Here is a 16,581-nt window from a genome sequence, read left to right as displayed (position 1 = left end):
GTCATGTCTGTGTTGTCATTCTGTATTTGTTGTTCGGTCATTCTCTTCGCTGCAATAATCATTCTATGAATGTGAGCAGAGGGGGTTGAAGATTCTTTGGAGGACGCCTTGCAGAATGATCAGCCTGAGAATATTGTAGGACCCTCTGGTCAATAGAATAGTGGATGAGGTTATTGTATAGTTAACCGTTCGATATATTTACTGTTTTGTAAAACTATTCGGTATAACTCTTTTTTTGTAGTACCGTTTGATATTATGTTAAACCTTGACCGTTCGGTCTATATTTGTACATTCTGTTCTTGTATAGATTCAAATTCTATGTGATATTTTACATTTCCTTCTTCTTGCTTTCTTATTCTCCACTGTTCTCTATTATTGTTTTTGTTAGCTCCTTAAAATAATTATAGTTTTCAACCAATATTTATTGGGATGTTACATATATATTTGTTTTTTAATTCATTGATTTTATTTTTATTAAAATAAATTATCTTACTATCTTATCTTTATATTTTACATTTTATTAAAGGATTTGAATTCAAATTATTACTTATTTTCATTTAGACAAATCATTAATATTTTTTTCAAACTTTATTAATACCAACCCTACTTTAGTTTAATATAAATGGATTAATTTTATTTTTTTTACTTTAAATAATTACTAACATTCCATTCTAATATAATTTACAATAATTAAAATTTATTTTAATCTATCTTTATGAACATGGTAATCTTTAATTTTTATCATTTAAAACATTTTTTTAATCTATCAAACTAAGCATATAATTTACTAAATTTGATAACCTTTCATCTTAAGTTCCTTCATTTCTCATCATTTTCCCCTTAATCTACACAATTTCACTTTTACCATTCTTTCTCCTTAAATCTACTTTCCTAAATTCATTTTCCAACGATAAAGTTTGAGAATGAATGGATCTAGAGAAGAATGAATTGATTAATTTTGATAAATTTGAAAATAAAATCTGTGTTGTTTTTTTTAAGAGATTTAGAGATTAAAATAAATAAATTTAAATGTAAAAATTGTAAAAGTTTGTAATGATTTGATTGAGTAGATAATTTTTTTTTAATAAATATAAAAAGAAGATTACACAATTATTCTTGTTAAAAATAATATAAAATGATTTTTCGATTAGTTTTAATTATTTCTTAAAAAAAATGTGGATGAATAGTTAAAGAACCTACTAACCCAAAGATTACAAATAAAAAAGATGGAAAGTAATGAATATATGTGACAAGTACACCAAAATTTGATCCTTTTCCATTGGTATAGCCACTCCCAACACTTCATAGTTTCTATACACCAAACATAGTTTCTTTTAAAAACAAAATAAGGAGCATGTGAATCAATTCAATGCACAACAGAACCAATTCCCCTACATTCATGAAATCACGTAATAAATTTTAGAATCGATTCCAAGCTTAATATAAGTCATATGAAATTATTCTTAGGATAATATTCTAAAAAGATAAGAACACAATGTTAAATTTATCCATTGCAATTTTTTTAATCTCATCTAACCCATGTGAAGTGAAAACAGAAAATTTACAACTTTTTTTAAAACCGACCAAATTGTTGGCCCAACACCAAAAGGTTGCAATCTATTCAGAAAGCTGACTTGACACATCAATCTAAACAGCATAAAGTTGCCGAATCACAAATGATTACTGTAATGGACAAAACAATTAACATTCTTGTTTTTATTGCAACAAAACAATATTATTAAGATGGTGAGAAATTAATTATAATTGTGTATGAATATTTAATAGGAGTATATAAGAGTTGTCAAGAAATAGTTCAGAGATATATATAAACTATTAAGATTAAATTAAATTAGTTTTTTGCATTTAAAAATTGGAAGGTAAAATAAAGTTGCCTTTATTAAGTATTGGTATGATTTAGAAAAAAAGAATATAAAAAAATGAAGAAAAAGTAAAGTCAAATTCTCAGTAGGCAGCCACTACAATTTCGGTCCTTCCCATCTTCGACTTTTCGTCATTCTTCCAAAATTTCATATTCTCTCCAATTACGTTCCTTCCATACAGAATCCATTTTGTTTTTCCTTTTCAAAACGCAACGTAACGCAACGCAATGGCCAGAAGATCACTGCCGTTCCTCAAGGACCTTCTCTCGCGCTCCTCGCCCAGCCGGATCACCACCCGATCCGTCACCTACATGCACCGCCCTGGCGACGGCACGCCGAGGCCGGTGACACTCATTCCGGGCGACGGAATTGGGCCGATGGTGACGGGCGCGGTGGAGCAGGTGATGGAGGCGATGCACGCGCCGGTTTACTTTGAGAAGTTCGAGGTCCACGGGAACATGAAGTCGGTGCCGCAGGAAGTGTTAGAGTCGATTCGGAAGAACCAGGTGTGTCTCAAGGGAGGCCTCATCACCCCCGTAGGTGGCGGCGTCAGTTCCCTCAACGTGCAACTCAGGAAGGAGCTCGATCTCTTCGCCTCCCTCGTCAACTGCTTCAACCTCCCAGGCTTGACCACGCGCCACAATAACGTCGACATCGTCGTCATCAGGGAGAACACCGAAGGCGAGTACTCCGGCCTCGAACACGAGGTCATTCCCGGCGTCGTCGAAAGCCTTAAGGTTGGCCTCATCTCACTTTCACATGCGTTATCCATTTATTTCTTTGGAATGAATTACACGACATGCCAAGACAATCCTGTTTTTTTTTTTTTTTTATTGTATAGAGAACTCTTTATAATGTCTTTAAACAGTGATGAGTGTAATATTTTTTTAAAGAAAGTAGATGTTTATTGCTGAAGAGTAAAAAGTGAGGAGGCAGGGAGAAATTTGAGAGGTGTCAAATACATTTTTTTCATAAACTAAAATATATATTTTTGTCTTGTTTCTGTTAGTATTTTTGTGGAAACTTTCTCAAGCAGTACTAAGAATCTACTGGGATACAAGCTAGAATTGCTCTTCTAAATATATAGAGAATTTTCTAGGGTAGAAATTTGTCCCCCTTTATCTATCTAAACTGAGACATATTCTCTGTAATAGATTATATTTTGTGATATTATTAGTTGAGTAGGTGTTTATTATCATGTGGAAATTATTTTTTTTTTTTTAACTTTTTTGAGGTAAGGGTCATTGATAAATTTAAGTGATTAGCTTTAGGACGATTGTTATTGTTTTTGAGAAATAGTTGTTATTAATACTGTTTCCTGCGATATTTAATGTAGAAACTATTATTCTATAAAAGTTAGTGTGTATGAATCAGTTTGTTTGTTTTAGACCAATAATCACTTTTATTGAGTGAGCTTTTGAAAGAAAGAAAAATATATATTGTTTTCTGAAATTAGTTTACCAAATCCTGAAGTTATGACCTTCAGTCCTATCGTGATGCATGGTGGGTTTGTTTGTGGTTCACCCAATCCTAATATTTTGCTAGGTAATTACGAAGTTCTGTTCAGAGCGTATTGCTAAATATGCATTCGAGTATGCTTATCTGAACAACAGAAAGACGGTGACTGCTGTGCACAAAGCAAATATTATGAAGCTTGCAGATGGTTTATTTTTGGAATCTTGTCGAGAGGTTGCCACAAATTACCCTGGAATCAAGTATAATGAAATTATTGTGGATAACTGCTGCATGCAGCTTGTTTCAAAGCCTGAACAGTTTGATGTCATGGTATGTCTATTTATAATAAATCCTGCATTGCAGCTAATTATGCACTTCTGTAATTTTGTCTAATGTATTTGTCAAGTGAAAGCATATATGTTCACGTTTTTGTTTTGCAAGTTTGTTGAAACATTAGTGTCATCAGATTATTGGTGAAAAAACAATTATTTGTTTTGTTAGCCTATTTCGGGTGTAGGGTTGAAATCTACAAATCTCCATATGATAGTTCAAATTATTCCGTAGTGACCGTTCATCCTGTACTCTTCGCAGAGCATCCACAAAAGATATTTTAATGCCAAAGTCAGTTCACGTTTAACTGTTTAGATATTAAATATGTAGTAAATACAATCATTTATCTCTTTATCTTAAATCTGTATTTATAAATTTCAGAATAGATTTTTTATTAGTAACAATCCAACTAATAGTAATCACACTTTATTTTAAATTATTTAATATCAGGACTAATTTCCTTATAGATTGACCATTTGGTCTCATCTCCCGGCCACACAGTTGCAAGGATTGTCCATAAAGATGTCTAACCAATGGTTGACGGTCAGGTCAATGGCCGATCCGATACTGTACATATCTTATTAGGGATATTCTTTAGTAAATTGGTTGGCTTTTCCTTATTTATGTGTGCATAAATTACTAACATGCACAAGAGAAATTAGTTGAGAAATGAGTATTTGCACAAAAGAGGGTGAAAATTTGTAACAAAAGTATAGTTGAGGATAAAGCATGTTTCATTTTTGCTATAGGCTTATCGTTGTTGGTCAAGTGAGAGAATATTTTAAGGATAAATAATTAAGGAATAAAAAAGGGATTGTGACGTTTCCAAATTTTACTGTTGTTTTCTTCTAAATTTGTTAGCAGTGGTAAGAAAGAGAGAGATTAGTGCTCACCACATTATCTTGGAAATATAGACAGCATCTTTGCTAACATGTTTATGTAAGAAGATTAGTATGATAAACTAGCTATCATAGAGCAAGGATTTGGGATAAGAAATGGTTTCATAATCTGTGATGTGATGGATGAGTTTTGTAGGAAAGGGGCCAGGACAGTTTAAAAAATAATACATAATAAATATTATTATCATATAGTATATAGATTTATACACTTCTAATATTAATATATAACTAGACAGTGGAATCAATATATAAATTTTGCGGTGAAAAATAAAAATTTAACATATATAGTAACAATTTTAAGGACAATGAGGGGTGCAAGTGTCCATCCAAACATATATCTGGGTAGATGTGTTAGTTCTGTTGTTTAATTTGAAGGGATAGTTAACATTTTCCTTTCTTATCTGTTGGTGTGTAAGTGAGAATCTATCTTTGCAAACGGTTGCTCATTAACCTCAGGTTTTGATGGTTCTGTCTTGCAAAACACTGATCGTAACTTATTTCTGATATGTAATAGAAATGTTTCTGAAGTTCACTTTGTTCTATTTCCTCTTGCTAGGTTACCCCAAATCTTTATGGAAATTTAATTGCAAATACTGCAGCAGGCATTGCTGGAGGTACTGGAGTTATGCCAGGAGGTACGGTTGTTAGTTACTACTGTATTTAGCTTCACTGCTCTCGCCTGATAATCTCCTTTTAAAATACCTCCTGCTTGTTGCTAACTGTTATTCTCGATTGTTAGAATAATGCTTAGAACTTGAAAAGACCAGTCCGAGTTTATTTGTTTATGTTCAAGATGCATCTGGGGAGCGATTTTACACATTGTAAAACTTTGCAAATAAATGTGCATCTTAATGCATTAGATTCTTCGATCAAATAGGACTTGTGTCAATGTGGAAGTAGATTTTATGGAATAATATTATAGATGACAGAGGCACACTTGGTAATGGTGATATGAATGAAATGGTGATTTTAGTGTCTGTGATGGTAGTAGGTAAGGTCAAGATGATTGGTGTTTTGAGTTTTGTAGTGAGTACATAGTTACTGTGAAAAATAATTCTCTTGTCCTCAAATATGACTTTTGCAGGTAATGTTGGAGCCGAGCACGCTGTGTTTGAGCAAGGTGCTTCAGCAGGAAATGTTGGTAGTGAACAAATATTAGAGCAAAAGATTGCTAATCCAGTGGCAATTCTTCTCTCGTCAGCTATGATGCTTAGGCATCTTCAGTTTCCAGCTTTTGCTGACCGTTTGGAAACTGCAGTGGCAAGTGTCATTCTGGAGGGAAAATACCGAACAGAGGATCTTGGAGGGTCAAGCACCACCCAAGAGGTTGTGGATGCAGTCATAGATGCTTTAGATTGAGATTTCCCAAATGAAATCAGCCTCGTATATTCTTTTCTAACTAATTTTGCCATCATTTTTTTGCTCCCATCAACTGGGAAATAGCAAATTTTGTCCTGAATAAAGTTTATGCCATACAGAAAAAGGTGTAATTCTTTTTTTACCTCAAGAATTTGTAGAGTGATAATTGTTTCCCTCCTATTTAAAGGCCTTGATTTGGCGCTATTTTACGACCTAGCAATTATTTTATACTTCTGATTAGGAAGACAAATTGTTCCTCATGATTGTTGTCTTTGTTTTATTTACAGTCTTGTTCTCTGAATGGTTCTATCAATCTTATTGGACTAATGTTTGAAAAGTTTAAACAAGTCTGTGATTTCTGAGTACCCGTTCATATTTTGGGCCCTGATTATTTTTTAATTGAGTATCTAATAAACTAAATATTTTGATCTAAGTTTCTTTTATTATATGTTTTATTTGTTATTATTTACGTGTGTTTAGTCTTACACAATTTTAAAGGTTGATAAATAATGTACATAAATTTATTTCTATTATTTATATAAAAAAGCTATCACTTTTAATGACAGTTCTAACCAAGACTATTATATGTCAATTTATTATTATTTTTTAATTTTTAATTGAGTTTATAACCACGATTTTGATCATAATCATCATTATAAACCTCTTTTATTATTATGTTTTTTGCATCTGATTGGGTACGTAGTGACAATGTTGTTTTATAATTGTTCTTCTACTTATTATTATTGAATTGTTTTTGGAAATTTGTAATTGTTCTATTGTCTACAAAAATGAAAAAGATTTTAATTGTATTGGGTGTAGTGTGAGACTAGTAAAAGTCTTACCTAGCATCATTTGAAGTTCAATCATCATCACCATTAAAGATTTCTACATAATCAAAGTCATCCAAACCATGCTTAGAGATGACATCAGAATAAGTGAGTTAATGAATTTCATTAACTCGTTAAAAAGAAAATCATCATCATCATCCTTATACATCTAAGGGGTATATCCTATTAAAATTTGTAATGAACCAAAAATAATTTACCTGATGTAAATTAAAAATTGTATTAGTAGCTTATTTATTTATTTTACTCATGTAAGATAAAAGAAAAAGTAAATGCTAGTTTATTTATTTTTGCCTAAATTTTATGTTAAAAGTATTAATTTAGTATCAACATTTGTTTTATTAGTTTATCATTTAATTACTAGAAAAATCAATGCATTCTCTTAATTTAGATAATAAAATAAACCACTATATTATATATAGTATATTTAATCCATTATAATATTTTAATCACTTTTATTTTAAAATGCGTGGTGGGTTCTTTTCATACCATGTTCATGAACCATGCTCAATTAAGTACAACGTGGAAAATAAGATTCTTCTTCTTATTAAGGCCTTATTTACTTGAGTGGATTTGAGGGAGAGTAATTGAGAGAATTTGATGATAAATTTTTTGCTATTTATTTGAATAGATTTGGAGGTAAGTGAGAATGAATTTGGAAGTAAATTTTTTTAATTTGTCATATAAATTAAATCCTACACTAGTTCTCACAAATTTTACTTCCAAATCTACTCTCACTCACCTCTAAATCTATTCAAATAAACAACAAAAAAATTTATATTCAAATCCCCTCAATTACTCTCTCCCAAATCCACTCAAGTGAACAAGGCCTAAGTCTTCTTCCTATGTACTAGCAGCTACTTTCTCTTTCAACATATAAAATTAACTTTTTATTTATATATAACAATTAATTGAGAGTGCAGTTCTATGATTTTTTTTATACACATTTTCTTAGTATTTTATCCTTAAAAATGTGGTAACTGCTTTTATTTATTCAAATAGATTATAAAGATATAATATTAATAAAAATAATAGACTTTTTTTTATATATTTTCTTACTATTTTATTACAAATATATAAAAATTACTTAATAAAGACAATATACTTTCAAAATTGTTTTTTTGTACATTTCTTTATATCTTACACGTGATTTATAATATTAATAAGCAAACACTTTTATAATTATATCTCGTATACCTTTTCTTATGATTTTACACTTAATCTAAAATCCATATCACTTAGTAAAAATACAGTTTCAAAACTATTTGTTTACATAATTTTTGTATAATTTTATCTTTAAAAATATAATAATTGTTTCTATTTACGTTAGTTAATAAAAGGTATACCTTCTTTTTGTTTGGTATACACGTTTTCTTAGTGTTCTATACTTAAAATAGTAATAACTGTTTTATTTATTAAAATAAATATGAAAAACGTTAATAATTGTTAGGTTAAATAATTTTTATTTCCTAGGTAAAATTAAAATGTGTGTACGTCTCAAAATTTAATATAATTTGTCTTCCTTTAAAAATAATACTTGTAAATTTAATAATTAAATCTTTTTTAACTGCTAAACGATATTTTAAGCTTGCGTTGAAATTGAATAAATATAATCACCATAACCTGTTAAATGTAATAAAATTTTAACGTAATTGAATTTTGAAGTATTCAACGTTAAACTTTGAAATAAAAATGTATTAAAATTTTACGTGGAGAAACATATTTAACCTAATAATTATTTAATCATTGTAGTGTGAAAATTAAACTATCATTTCCTTCGGTACTATAAGTATATCTGTTAAAAATAAAAAATAAAAGGCATGGTTTCTACAAATTAATGATGAATAATTTTTATAGACAATTTAAAAAAATAGATACATAGTTGTTATAAATATTTTATTATAATTTTATCTTTTATTTTTTATAATTATTTTCCTTATATTTATTATATTATATCATTAAACAAACATTATTATACAGTAGAGATTTGCAGTCTGGATTACGTGATCTTTTTCTTTTTGATGATTATCCTGTTAGCCTCGTTTTTGGTTTTGTCAGTACCCTCCTAATAAACTACTCTATATATTACGTGGCTGCAATGACAACTACACGTTGTATCTATATCCCCAGAAAAACTGTAAAGAAAACAAAACACTAGAAATCATATACAAAGTACTTGTGATGTTTATTTGTATGTAAACTCTTCTTCTTCGACATCATAATGACTTGACAGTTTAAAACGAAGTCACCATGTTCTGGACTCGTTCTATCAGACTTTTCAGATCACCTCGCGTCTTCTTATCTCACTGTCATTCGCGTAAATTTTGCAGCTTTTCGCAGGACAATGATCCGGGTTCGTGGGAATCGATGGAGGGTCTTTCTCGTTGCTCTGCGAATTTTGTTCCTTTGTCTCCCATCACCTTCCTAGAGCGAGCAGCCAAGGTCTGCAGAGACAGAACCTCCGTCGTGTATGGATCTCTGGAGTATAACTGGGGTGAAACCCATCAACGCTGTTTGAAACTCGCTTCTGCTTTGACCCATTTGGGAATTTCTCGCGGGGATGTGGTTAGTTTAGTCTTTGCTCACACTCTGTCTTTCTTCTGGTTTTACTGAGGTGACGCGTCTGCGTGTTTCTTAACCAATGAACTGTGGAATATTTTTTACAAGATAATGGATCGGTTCATGACAAAATTAACTGTTGATATTCTGTTATTCTATTATTCTGATCTCGAATATTTGAACCTGTTTAGTTTTCTGCTGTTTTTTAGTTACAAATTCGCATAACAAGTGTTTTAGAAATATAAATAACAAATAACTAAGGAATGTTATGCTGTGATATGTGATTTCAGTTCTAGGATGATATGTGGCTGGGATTGTTTTTCAACACAATTCATGATTCTAAAAGAAGATTTTGGAAATTGAAACGAACGTATTGGAGACCTGTTGAGTAGTATGGATAAACCATTTGTTTCTTTCTTTCGGTGGCCGGAGTTAAGAGGTCCAAGCTAGGACTACTAATTAGTTTGACTATCCAGGGACCAAACCTATGATTTTTTAATTCTGTGTAGGTCGAAAAAGAAATGCATTTTTAGTCACTCCTCAAAAACTAAGGGCTAAAACAAATTAAATTAGAATAGAAGTTTTTTTTTTTTTTAAGAAAGTCATAATTTTAAGGATAAAAAACATAATTATGCCATATTTAGATGGAGGTCATCGTATTAGGTGACTACGGTGGAAATTTGAAAGATTACTTGACATCCGACACCTGAAAGTTTTGAACTGAAATGAAAACTTTGTTTGAAAAATGGACAGAGGATATAACTGAAGTGTTGGGAGCTGAAGAAATAGGCTTGCTTGAGATGTGAAGCTTCATTATTAGAATTTAATATGGAACAATTTTCTTTTGAAGTTACTATATGCAGCTTTCAGATATCACCATTTTGTGAATGCTACTTGAACTTTCATCAGCACTTCAATGTTCATATGTTTCTACAAAATGTTCTGCACTTTTAACAGTTCTAATTTGCATTGACGAAACCTGTGATGCCAGGGAACAAATATCTGGAAGCGTCTTGATACTTCCCGAGGTAAATGAATCTCTGATACTATTCCATGTTTTTCTACACAGGTTGCCACTTTATTACCCAATGTCCCTGCTATGTACGAGGTACATTTTGCTGTTCCAATGGCTGGAGCCATTCTATGCACCCTTAACTCACGCTTAGATGCAGCTATGGTTTCAGTCCTTCTGGAGCATTCACAAGCAAAGGTCCTTTTTGTAGACTACCAACTTCTTGAAGTTGCTAGGGGAGCTCTGAACTTGCTAGGCAAAAAACATAGAGAATTGCCGATTTTAGTTCTAGTTACCGACTCAGATTGTCCATCTACATTTGACATTACATCAGTTAGTTACGAGTATGAGCGGCTTCTCGCAGATGGGCACAGTAGTTTTGACATAGTGACACCCCATAGTGAATTGGATCCTATAAGTATAAACTACACCTCAGGCACTACATCTAGGCCTAAAGGAGTTGTCTACAGCCACAGGGGTGCTTATCTTAATTCTCTAGCAACTGTTCTACTCTTCAGAATGGACCTTTTTCCTGTTTATCTTTGGAGTGTTCCAATGTTCCACTGCAATGGGTGGTGCTTACCTTGGGGAGTGGCTTCACAATTTGGGATCAATATTTGTGTTAGGAAGGTCTCTCCGAAAACCATTTTTGACAATATAGCTCAGCATAAGGTGACACACATGGGAGGAGCACCAACAGTGCTGAACATGATTGTGAACTCTTCATTGACCGACCGAAAACCACTCAATCAGAAAGTGGTGGTGATGACAGGAGGTTCACCTCCACCGCCACAGATCCTTGACAAGATGGAGGAGATTGGCTTTAGCATGTCTCACCTGTATGGCCTCACAGAAACGTATGGTCCAGGCACTTTCTGTGCTTGGAGACCTGAGTGGGACTTGTTGCCCCACGAAGATAAATCAAAGATGAAAGCCAGGCAGGGGGTGCCCCATGTGGCTTTGGAGGAAATTGATGTGAAAGATCCTGTCTCAATGGAAGGTGTTCCCTCTGATGGAAAAACAATGGGAGAGGTAATGTTTAGAGGGAACACAGTGATGAGTGGATATTTTAGAGATTTGAAAGCAACGCAAGAAGCTTTCAAAGATGGGTGGTTTCGTAGTGGGGATCTAGCTGTGAAACACTCTGATGGTTACATAGAAATCAAGGACAGGTTGAAGGACATAATAATCTCTGGGGGAGAGAATATTAGCTCTGTTGAGATAGAGACCGTTTTGTATAGTCATCCAGCAATTCTTGAAGCTGCAGTTGTTGCCAGGCCAGATGATCATTGGGGCCAAACTCCTTGTGCTTTTGTGAAGTTGAAAGAGGGTTTTGATGTAAATGCTGAAGCCATAATAAACTTTTGCAGGGAGCATTTGCCGCATTACATGGCTCCTAAAACAGTCGTTTTTCAAGACATTCCAAAAACTTCAACTGGGAAGATACAGAAGTACGTTCTGAGGAAGAAAGCCGAAGCTTTGGGCAGCCTTTCTAGATCCCATGGCTGTGATAAATTGTAGTTAAACGTTCAAGATAATGAAGCGAATAGTAACAATAATAATAAATTGGGAAGAGGATCTGCAAGAAATTCCATTTTTATTACAAAACATATAACAGATGAATGGAATTTTCACATGCATCACATTTTATGGCACTAACTTGTTCACTACAGAAAACTTTTTCTCTTGTTCAAACTGTGGGGAGAGCAGGATATTTCTCAATATCAAAACGTGTTACAAATGGATAATAAATGGATCCAGCATATATATGATTCCCGATTTTAATTGCACTGGTCAATCCTAGCTTGGGATCATAATAATGTGCAGTTAGTTTTCCGTCTAAATCGACGATTGCAAATCCTCCATTCTTCGAGATAGGTACATTCCACGCATATTTTGTTACAATTGCTACAACCTTCCTAATGAAAGGATATCTGAATGCCAAATCCAGTTCAGGAGTAAGGGCCTGCCAGTAATGCACAAAAACATTTATGAGTAAACAAGACAAGAAACATCCATCTTTCTTTTTATTTTTATGAAAATAATAGTTTTGTTGTAGTGTCACATCACAAGTCATATTTCCCATGTCTATCTATGGCTTTCAAAAGCTAGAATTTTGAATATAATTAGTTTCATTTCCTTAAAAATTGAAAGGTAGTTGGTGGGCAAGTGATTGCTGTCAAGATTAGTTACGAAGCCGGTGGATACAGTACCGTGATCAATGCAATCAAGTAATGTCCTTCTCCATCATAATGAATGTTATCAGGCATGCCAGGTAGGTCACAAAACTTCTCTATGGTCCCCTTTTTTGGCCCCTTTAAGTAATATTTATTGCATTTCATCCTGCACAACAGAACAGCGCTTCAAATAAGCAAACAAACTTTTCAACTATAATTTTCACTCCTATATTTCTTATCGAATTGGGCGTAACATCTAAATCTCAACAAAATTTGATTATATGAATCAGCTTTTACTCAGTTTACAAATCAACACAAACCCAAATATACTATTTTTTCTATGAACTATTCCAGTCCTGGGAAATTATATATGATGCTGCAGAAAAAACCCACGTCAAATGTTTATAGACTAATTACGTAATTAATAGTATATTACAAAGATGAAAATTGAACAAATATGTGAAATGTAAATAGACCAGAAATTGAAGGTAGTTTAAGCTGAGGAAAACTTACAGGGGAGATTCACAAAAGATCACAAATTGTTGATCAGGTGAAACTGCAACACCATTGGCAAAGTAGAGGTCTTGGGCAAGCAGGGTTGTCTTCTTTGTTGCTGGATTATAGCTGAAGAATCTGCCATTAGGCTTCCCTTCCAAGAAGTCGAAGACAGAACCATTCATAGGGTATTTGTGTGATGCATCTGTGAAATAAATAGTACCATCCTCTGCTACATCAACACCATCTGTTAACTTGAATTTTAGGCCTTCATACTCATCTACCAGCAGCTCAACCTCCTTTTCACTTGACACTCTCAGCAATCCCTGCATCATTAGTTGGATTTCCTTCTTTCAATGATATTTGTATTGACAGTAAATTGAAAACAGAGTTTAAGCTTTTCCGTTGTATTAATAAAGATTTTTTTCACCTTGCTTTATAACCATCTAAAATAATGTATTTCTTATATTATCAATAACAGTCACACTGTTTCTCTAGTTTATTCATTTAATACAGCTAAAAGTCTAACAGAAAGATATCATAAAAAAAGCTAACGAAAATAAGTGATCACATAAACCTTTATTTTTAAATATTCTTTTCTTACCTTGTCTTTATGATTAGGTCAGTTACCTTTAGCTCATTAATGATTAGGTCGGTTACATCTAGCTCACTAATGATTTGGTAGGAATATGAAAAGAAAAAACAATAAAAATTGAAGTTTAAATATTTTGGAATTAAAAATTATTTTTATATTAATACATTTAAAAAATAATTTGATAAAAATAAATTTTTAAAATATATATTCGAATTAAAATAAATTTTAAATTAAGCAAAAATCATTATAAATTTTTTTTAAGAAATGTTGTGTTTAAAAAATAAAATATATATTAAAAATTATATTTCTTTTTTTCTCTCCAGAAGTTATTTTCTTTGTTCTTGAATTTCATATTTCAAGAAACGAAAATATTCCATACTCTTATTTTCTTAGCAGAGTAAGTATTGATACATTTAAACATAATTTTCTACCTTTTTCTAATTTAAAATATTTAGTAACTAGATTTAAAGTTAATTACTTTAGTTTTAATTTTTCTTAATAAAAATCTTACCAAATAAAACACATGTTTAATTACATCAATAATTAATAAACCTAAACCATTTATTGATTCATACGTGAGTGGTTAGTAGTCTTTTCTAAAACCAGAACAATGTGTACATATACATTTTAATACTTATAAAATTCTTAAAAAGTGGTTAGTAGTCTTTTCTAAATTAATTATAAATAAAGTACACCCTAAATCGTTAACGAATATTAAATGTTTAACATCTAGGCGATTTTCGGGTTATTGATTGATGAAAAACAAAAGAAAACGAAGAAGCATCTCTCTACTTACGTAGAAAAACCTATCAGAATATTGGAGAAACTATTTGAAATAAACCTTGTAAAAAAAATTTTAAAAAAAAAGTTATTAAAAAAATATTTTTCATTTTTTTATTGTTGTTAAATTACAATTCGTTTATTTAAAAAATGAGAATGTTTTTTAATCAAACCCCTCTTCCATCTAGATTATTAAAATGAAGCTATAATCCTAACTGATATCAAAACAAGTTCTTGTGTTTTCTTTAACAATTGAATACCTTTCCCGCGTCAGCAACGATGAGGCCACCGTTGTGTAGCAAAGTTAGCCCAAGTGGCCTTCCTCCAGTGTTAACCCAATTTTCAACTACCGACTCAACAGCCGAGTCGTTCACCGTGACTCGCTTGATCCACCCATCCTCACACCCAGTGTAGACAACACGTGATGCGGCGTCGTATGCCAAGTCTTCGGGGCCCTCAACTTGTCCCTCGCCCACAGCTTCAGATCCAACTCGCGCGTGGTCGTTACGTGCGGGAACAACCACGACGGACTGGCCCAGCTGAACCGGCAACAAAGCCGGTTCGAAGGGTTCAAGCCGGAAGAGAATCGCAGCCACAGCCACAGGGAGAACGATAGCGATTAACGGCGTATAAAAGCGTGAGGTGGTTGTGTCGGACATTGGAAAGGTTTTAGGGTTGGAAGAGAGAAAGAGTGGAATATTGTATGTGACGTCAAGAGAAAGTTGGATACAACTGGGAGCATGTGTTGTTGCAGAGGATAGGAACGTTGAAAGTCGAAATCGAGATTACTATATACACTGCAGACAGGTACGTCTGTGTTCGTTTTCGGTGAGGCGTGTATGAATCAATATCTATCACAAACGATATAAAAATGAAAAACAAACAGACACTGCTTTTAATTCTATTAATCTCACTAATTTAAACTATACTATTATCAGCTTCGATTGCAGTATATAAGACATTATTTTTATATCATTCAAATTTATATTTATGATAAGTAATTTTTAAATTATGAATTATATTTTAAATTTAAAATAAATTATGTTTTATACTTTCATATAATATTCCTTTTAATTGTTGATAACCTTGAGAAGTTTTTATTTAAAAATAAGTATAGAAATATATTAAATGTGAGATGGATTATTAAAATTGGATGGGTTGATAAAGACTAAACATAGTAGATTCTAACAGCTGATAAACAAATTTTTGAGATATATTTTGTATTAAATTAAATTTAAAATTTAAAATGTGTTTGAATAATTTACTTTCACTAAAGTAATAAAAAACCAATATACAATATAAAAATACATCATAAAATTTTTCAGAATTTTCTAAGTACTATGGATATCTTAAATAAAATAGTAAAGTATGAAAAAATGAGTAAAAAATATTAAGAAAATAAAAAACATACATAAATCGTGGATTTTTTAAAATTTTATACCCTTTTGGGATTGACCAACACACTCATCATTCTATTTTCAACAACTTCAATTTTTGGAGCATTTTTTATCTAAGGTTCGTAACAAAAGTTATAATCATTTTAAGTTTTTATCTATTAAATCTTGTCAACTCAAAATCTAGGAGTAATATGTCAAATGGGAACACTTTACATTTGAATACAACCTAATAGAAGTCACACAAAAAATTGGAGTTAAAAATCATTTTCTACCTATTTTTAGTGAATTTTACAAAATTAGGGTTAAGCTAAAAGAAAAACCTTTATAACACACAACAATAGCTAGTGAATGAAAACACCAACCTTAATGCAAAATACAATTAGGGAGAATGAAAACTTAAGCCCATAAAAGCACTACAATGGTAAGATCACTAGTGCAGCGAGGGGATTTTACCGCGGTTATTTTTCACTATAGGTCGCGGTTTACGAACCGCGGCATATTCAGCCGCGGTAGTAAGTCAGAGACTTTAGGCCGCGGTTCAAACCGCGGTATATAAGTTCCGTAATCTGCCGCGGTTGTCCAAGGAACCACTGCCTAAATCCTTTTTTTTAAAAAAAAAATAAAATTGTCCCCTATATGCCGCGGTTCAACCGCGGCAAAAAGTGTCAACTATAGGCCGCGGTTAGTGCAAGAACCGCGGCCATATCTCTCTTTTAAAAAAAAATTAAAACGAAAAAGTATATGCCGCGGTTCAGGTCACAACCGCGGTATATTCCCCTGCAGTTTTTTAAAATTGCA

The 16,581-nt window shown here is 32.2% G+C and overlaps 3 protein-coding genes across 4 annotated transcripts; 2 read left to right on the top strand and 1 right to left on the bottom strand.

The window, feature by feature from the left end:
* The first annotated feature begins 1,958 nt into the window (after positions 1-1,958).
* Positions 1,959-6,300, top strand: LOC106768314 (isocitrate dehydrogenase [NAD] regulatory subunit 1, mitochondrial). 2 transcript variants are annotated; one of them, XM_014653388.2, is made up of 4 exons: positions 1,959-2,617; positions 3,438-3,665; positions 5,121-5,199; positions 5,649-6,300. In XM_014653388.2, exons 1-4 carry the CDS (start codon positions 2,108-2,110, stop codon positions 5,921-5,923), a joined length of 1,092 nt encoding a protein of 363 aa, XP_014508874.1. In that variant the 5' UTR covers positions 1,959-2,107; the 3' UTR covers positions 5,924-6,300. The 2 variants fall into 2 exon arrangements, with proteins under 2 accessions (XP_014508874.1, XP_014508873.1); XM_014653387.2 differs by having other exon boundaries at positions 3,426-3,665.
* A 2,586-nt stretch (positions 6,301-8,886) lies between these two features.
* LOC106768311 (probable acyl-activating enzyme 2) lies at positions 8,887-11,975 on the top strand. Its single transcript, XM_014653383.2, has 2 exons — positions 8,887-9,333; positions 10,397-11,975. The coding sequence occupies exons 1-2, from the start codon at positions 9,019-9,021 to the stop codon at positions 11,858-11,860; spliced, it is 1,779 nt and encodes a 592-aa protein (XP_014508869.1). The 5' UTR covers positions 8,887-9,018; the 3' UTR covers positions 11,861-11,975.
* Positions 11,959-15,223, bottom strand: LOC106768313 (protein STRICTOSIDINE SYNTHASE-LIKE 5). Its single transcript, XM_014653385.2, has 4 exons — positions 14,647-15,223; positions 13,030-13,337; positions 12,553-12,682; positions 11,959-12,305 (listed from the first exon to the last, which is right to left on the bottom strand). Exons 1-4 carry the CDS (start codon positions 15,043-15,045, stop codon positions 12,030-12,032), a joined length of 1,113 nt encoding a protein of 370 aa, XP_014508871.1. The 5' UTR covers positions 15,046-15,223; the 3' UTR covers positions 11,959-12,029.
* Between the last annotated feature and the right edge of the window lie 1,358 nt (positions 15,224-16,581).

The sequence above is a fragment of the Vigna radiata genome, chromosome 7, assembly GCF_000741045.1.
Source record: "Vigna radiata var. radiata cultivar VC1973A chromosome 7, Vradiata_ver6, whole genome shotgun sequence".
Classification (NCBI taxonomy): Eukaryota; Viridiplantae; Streptophyta; class Magnoliopsida; order Fabales; family Fabaceae; genus Vigna; species Vigna radiata.
Note: the sequence above shows the minus strand (reverse complement) of the source record. Positions and strands in the feature narration are given on the sequence as shown.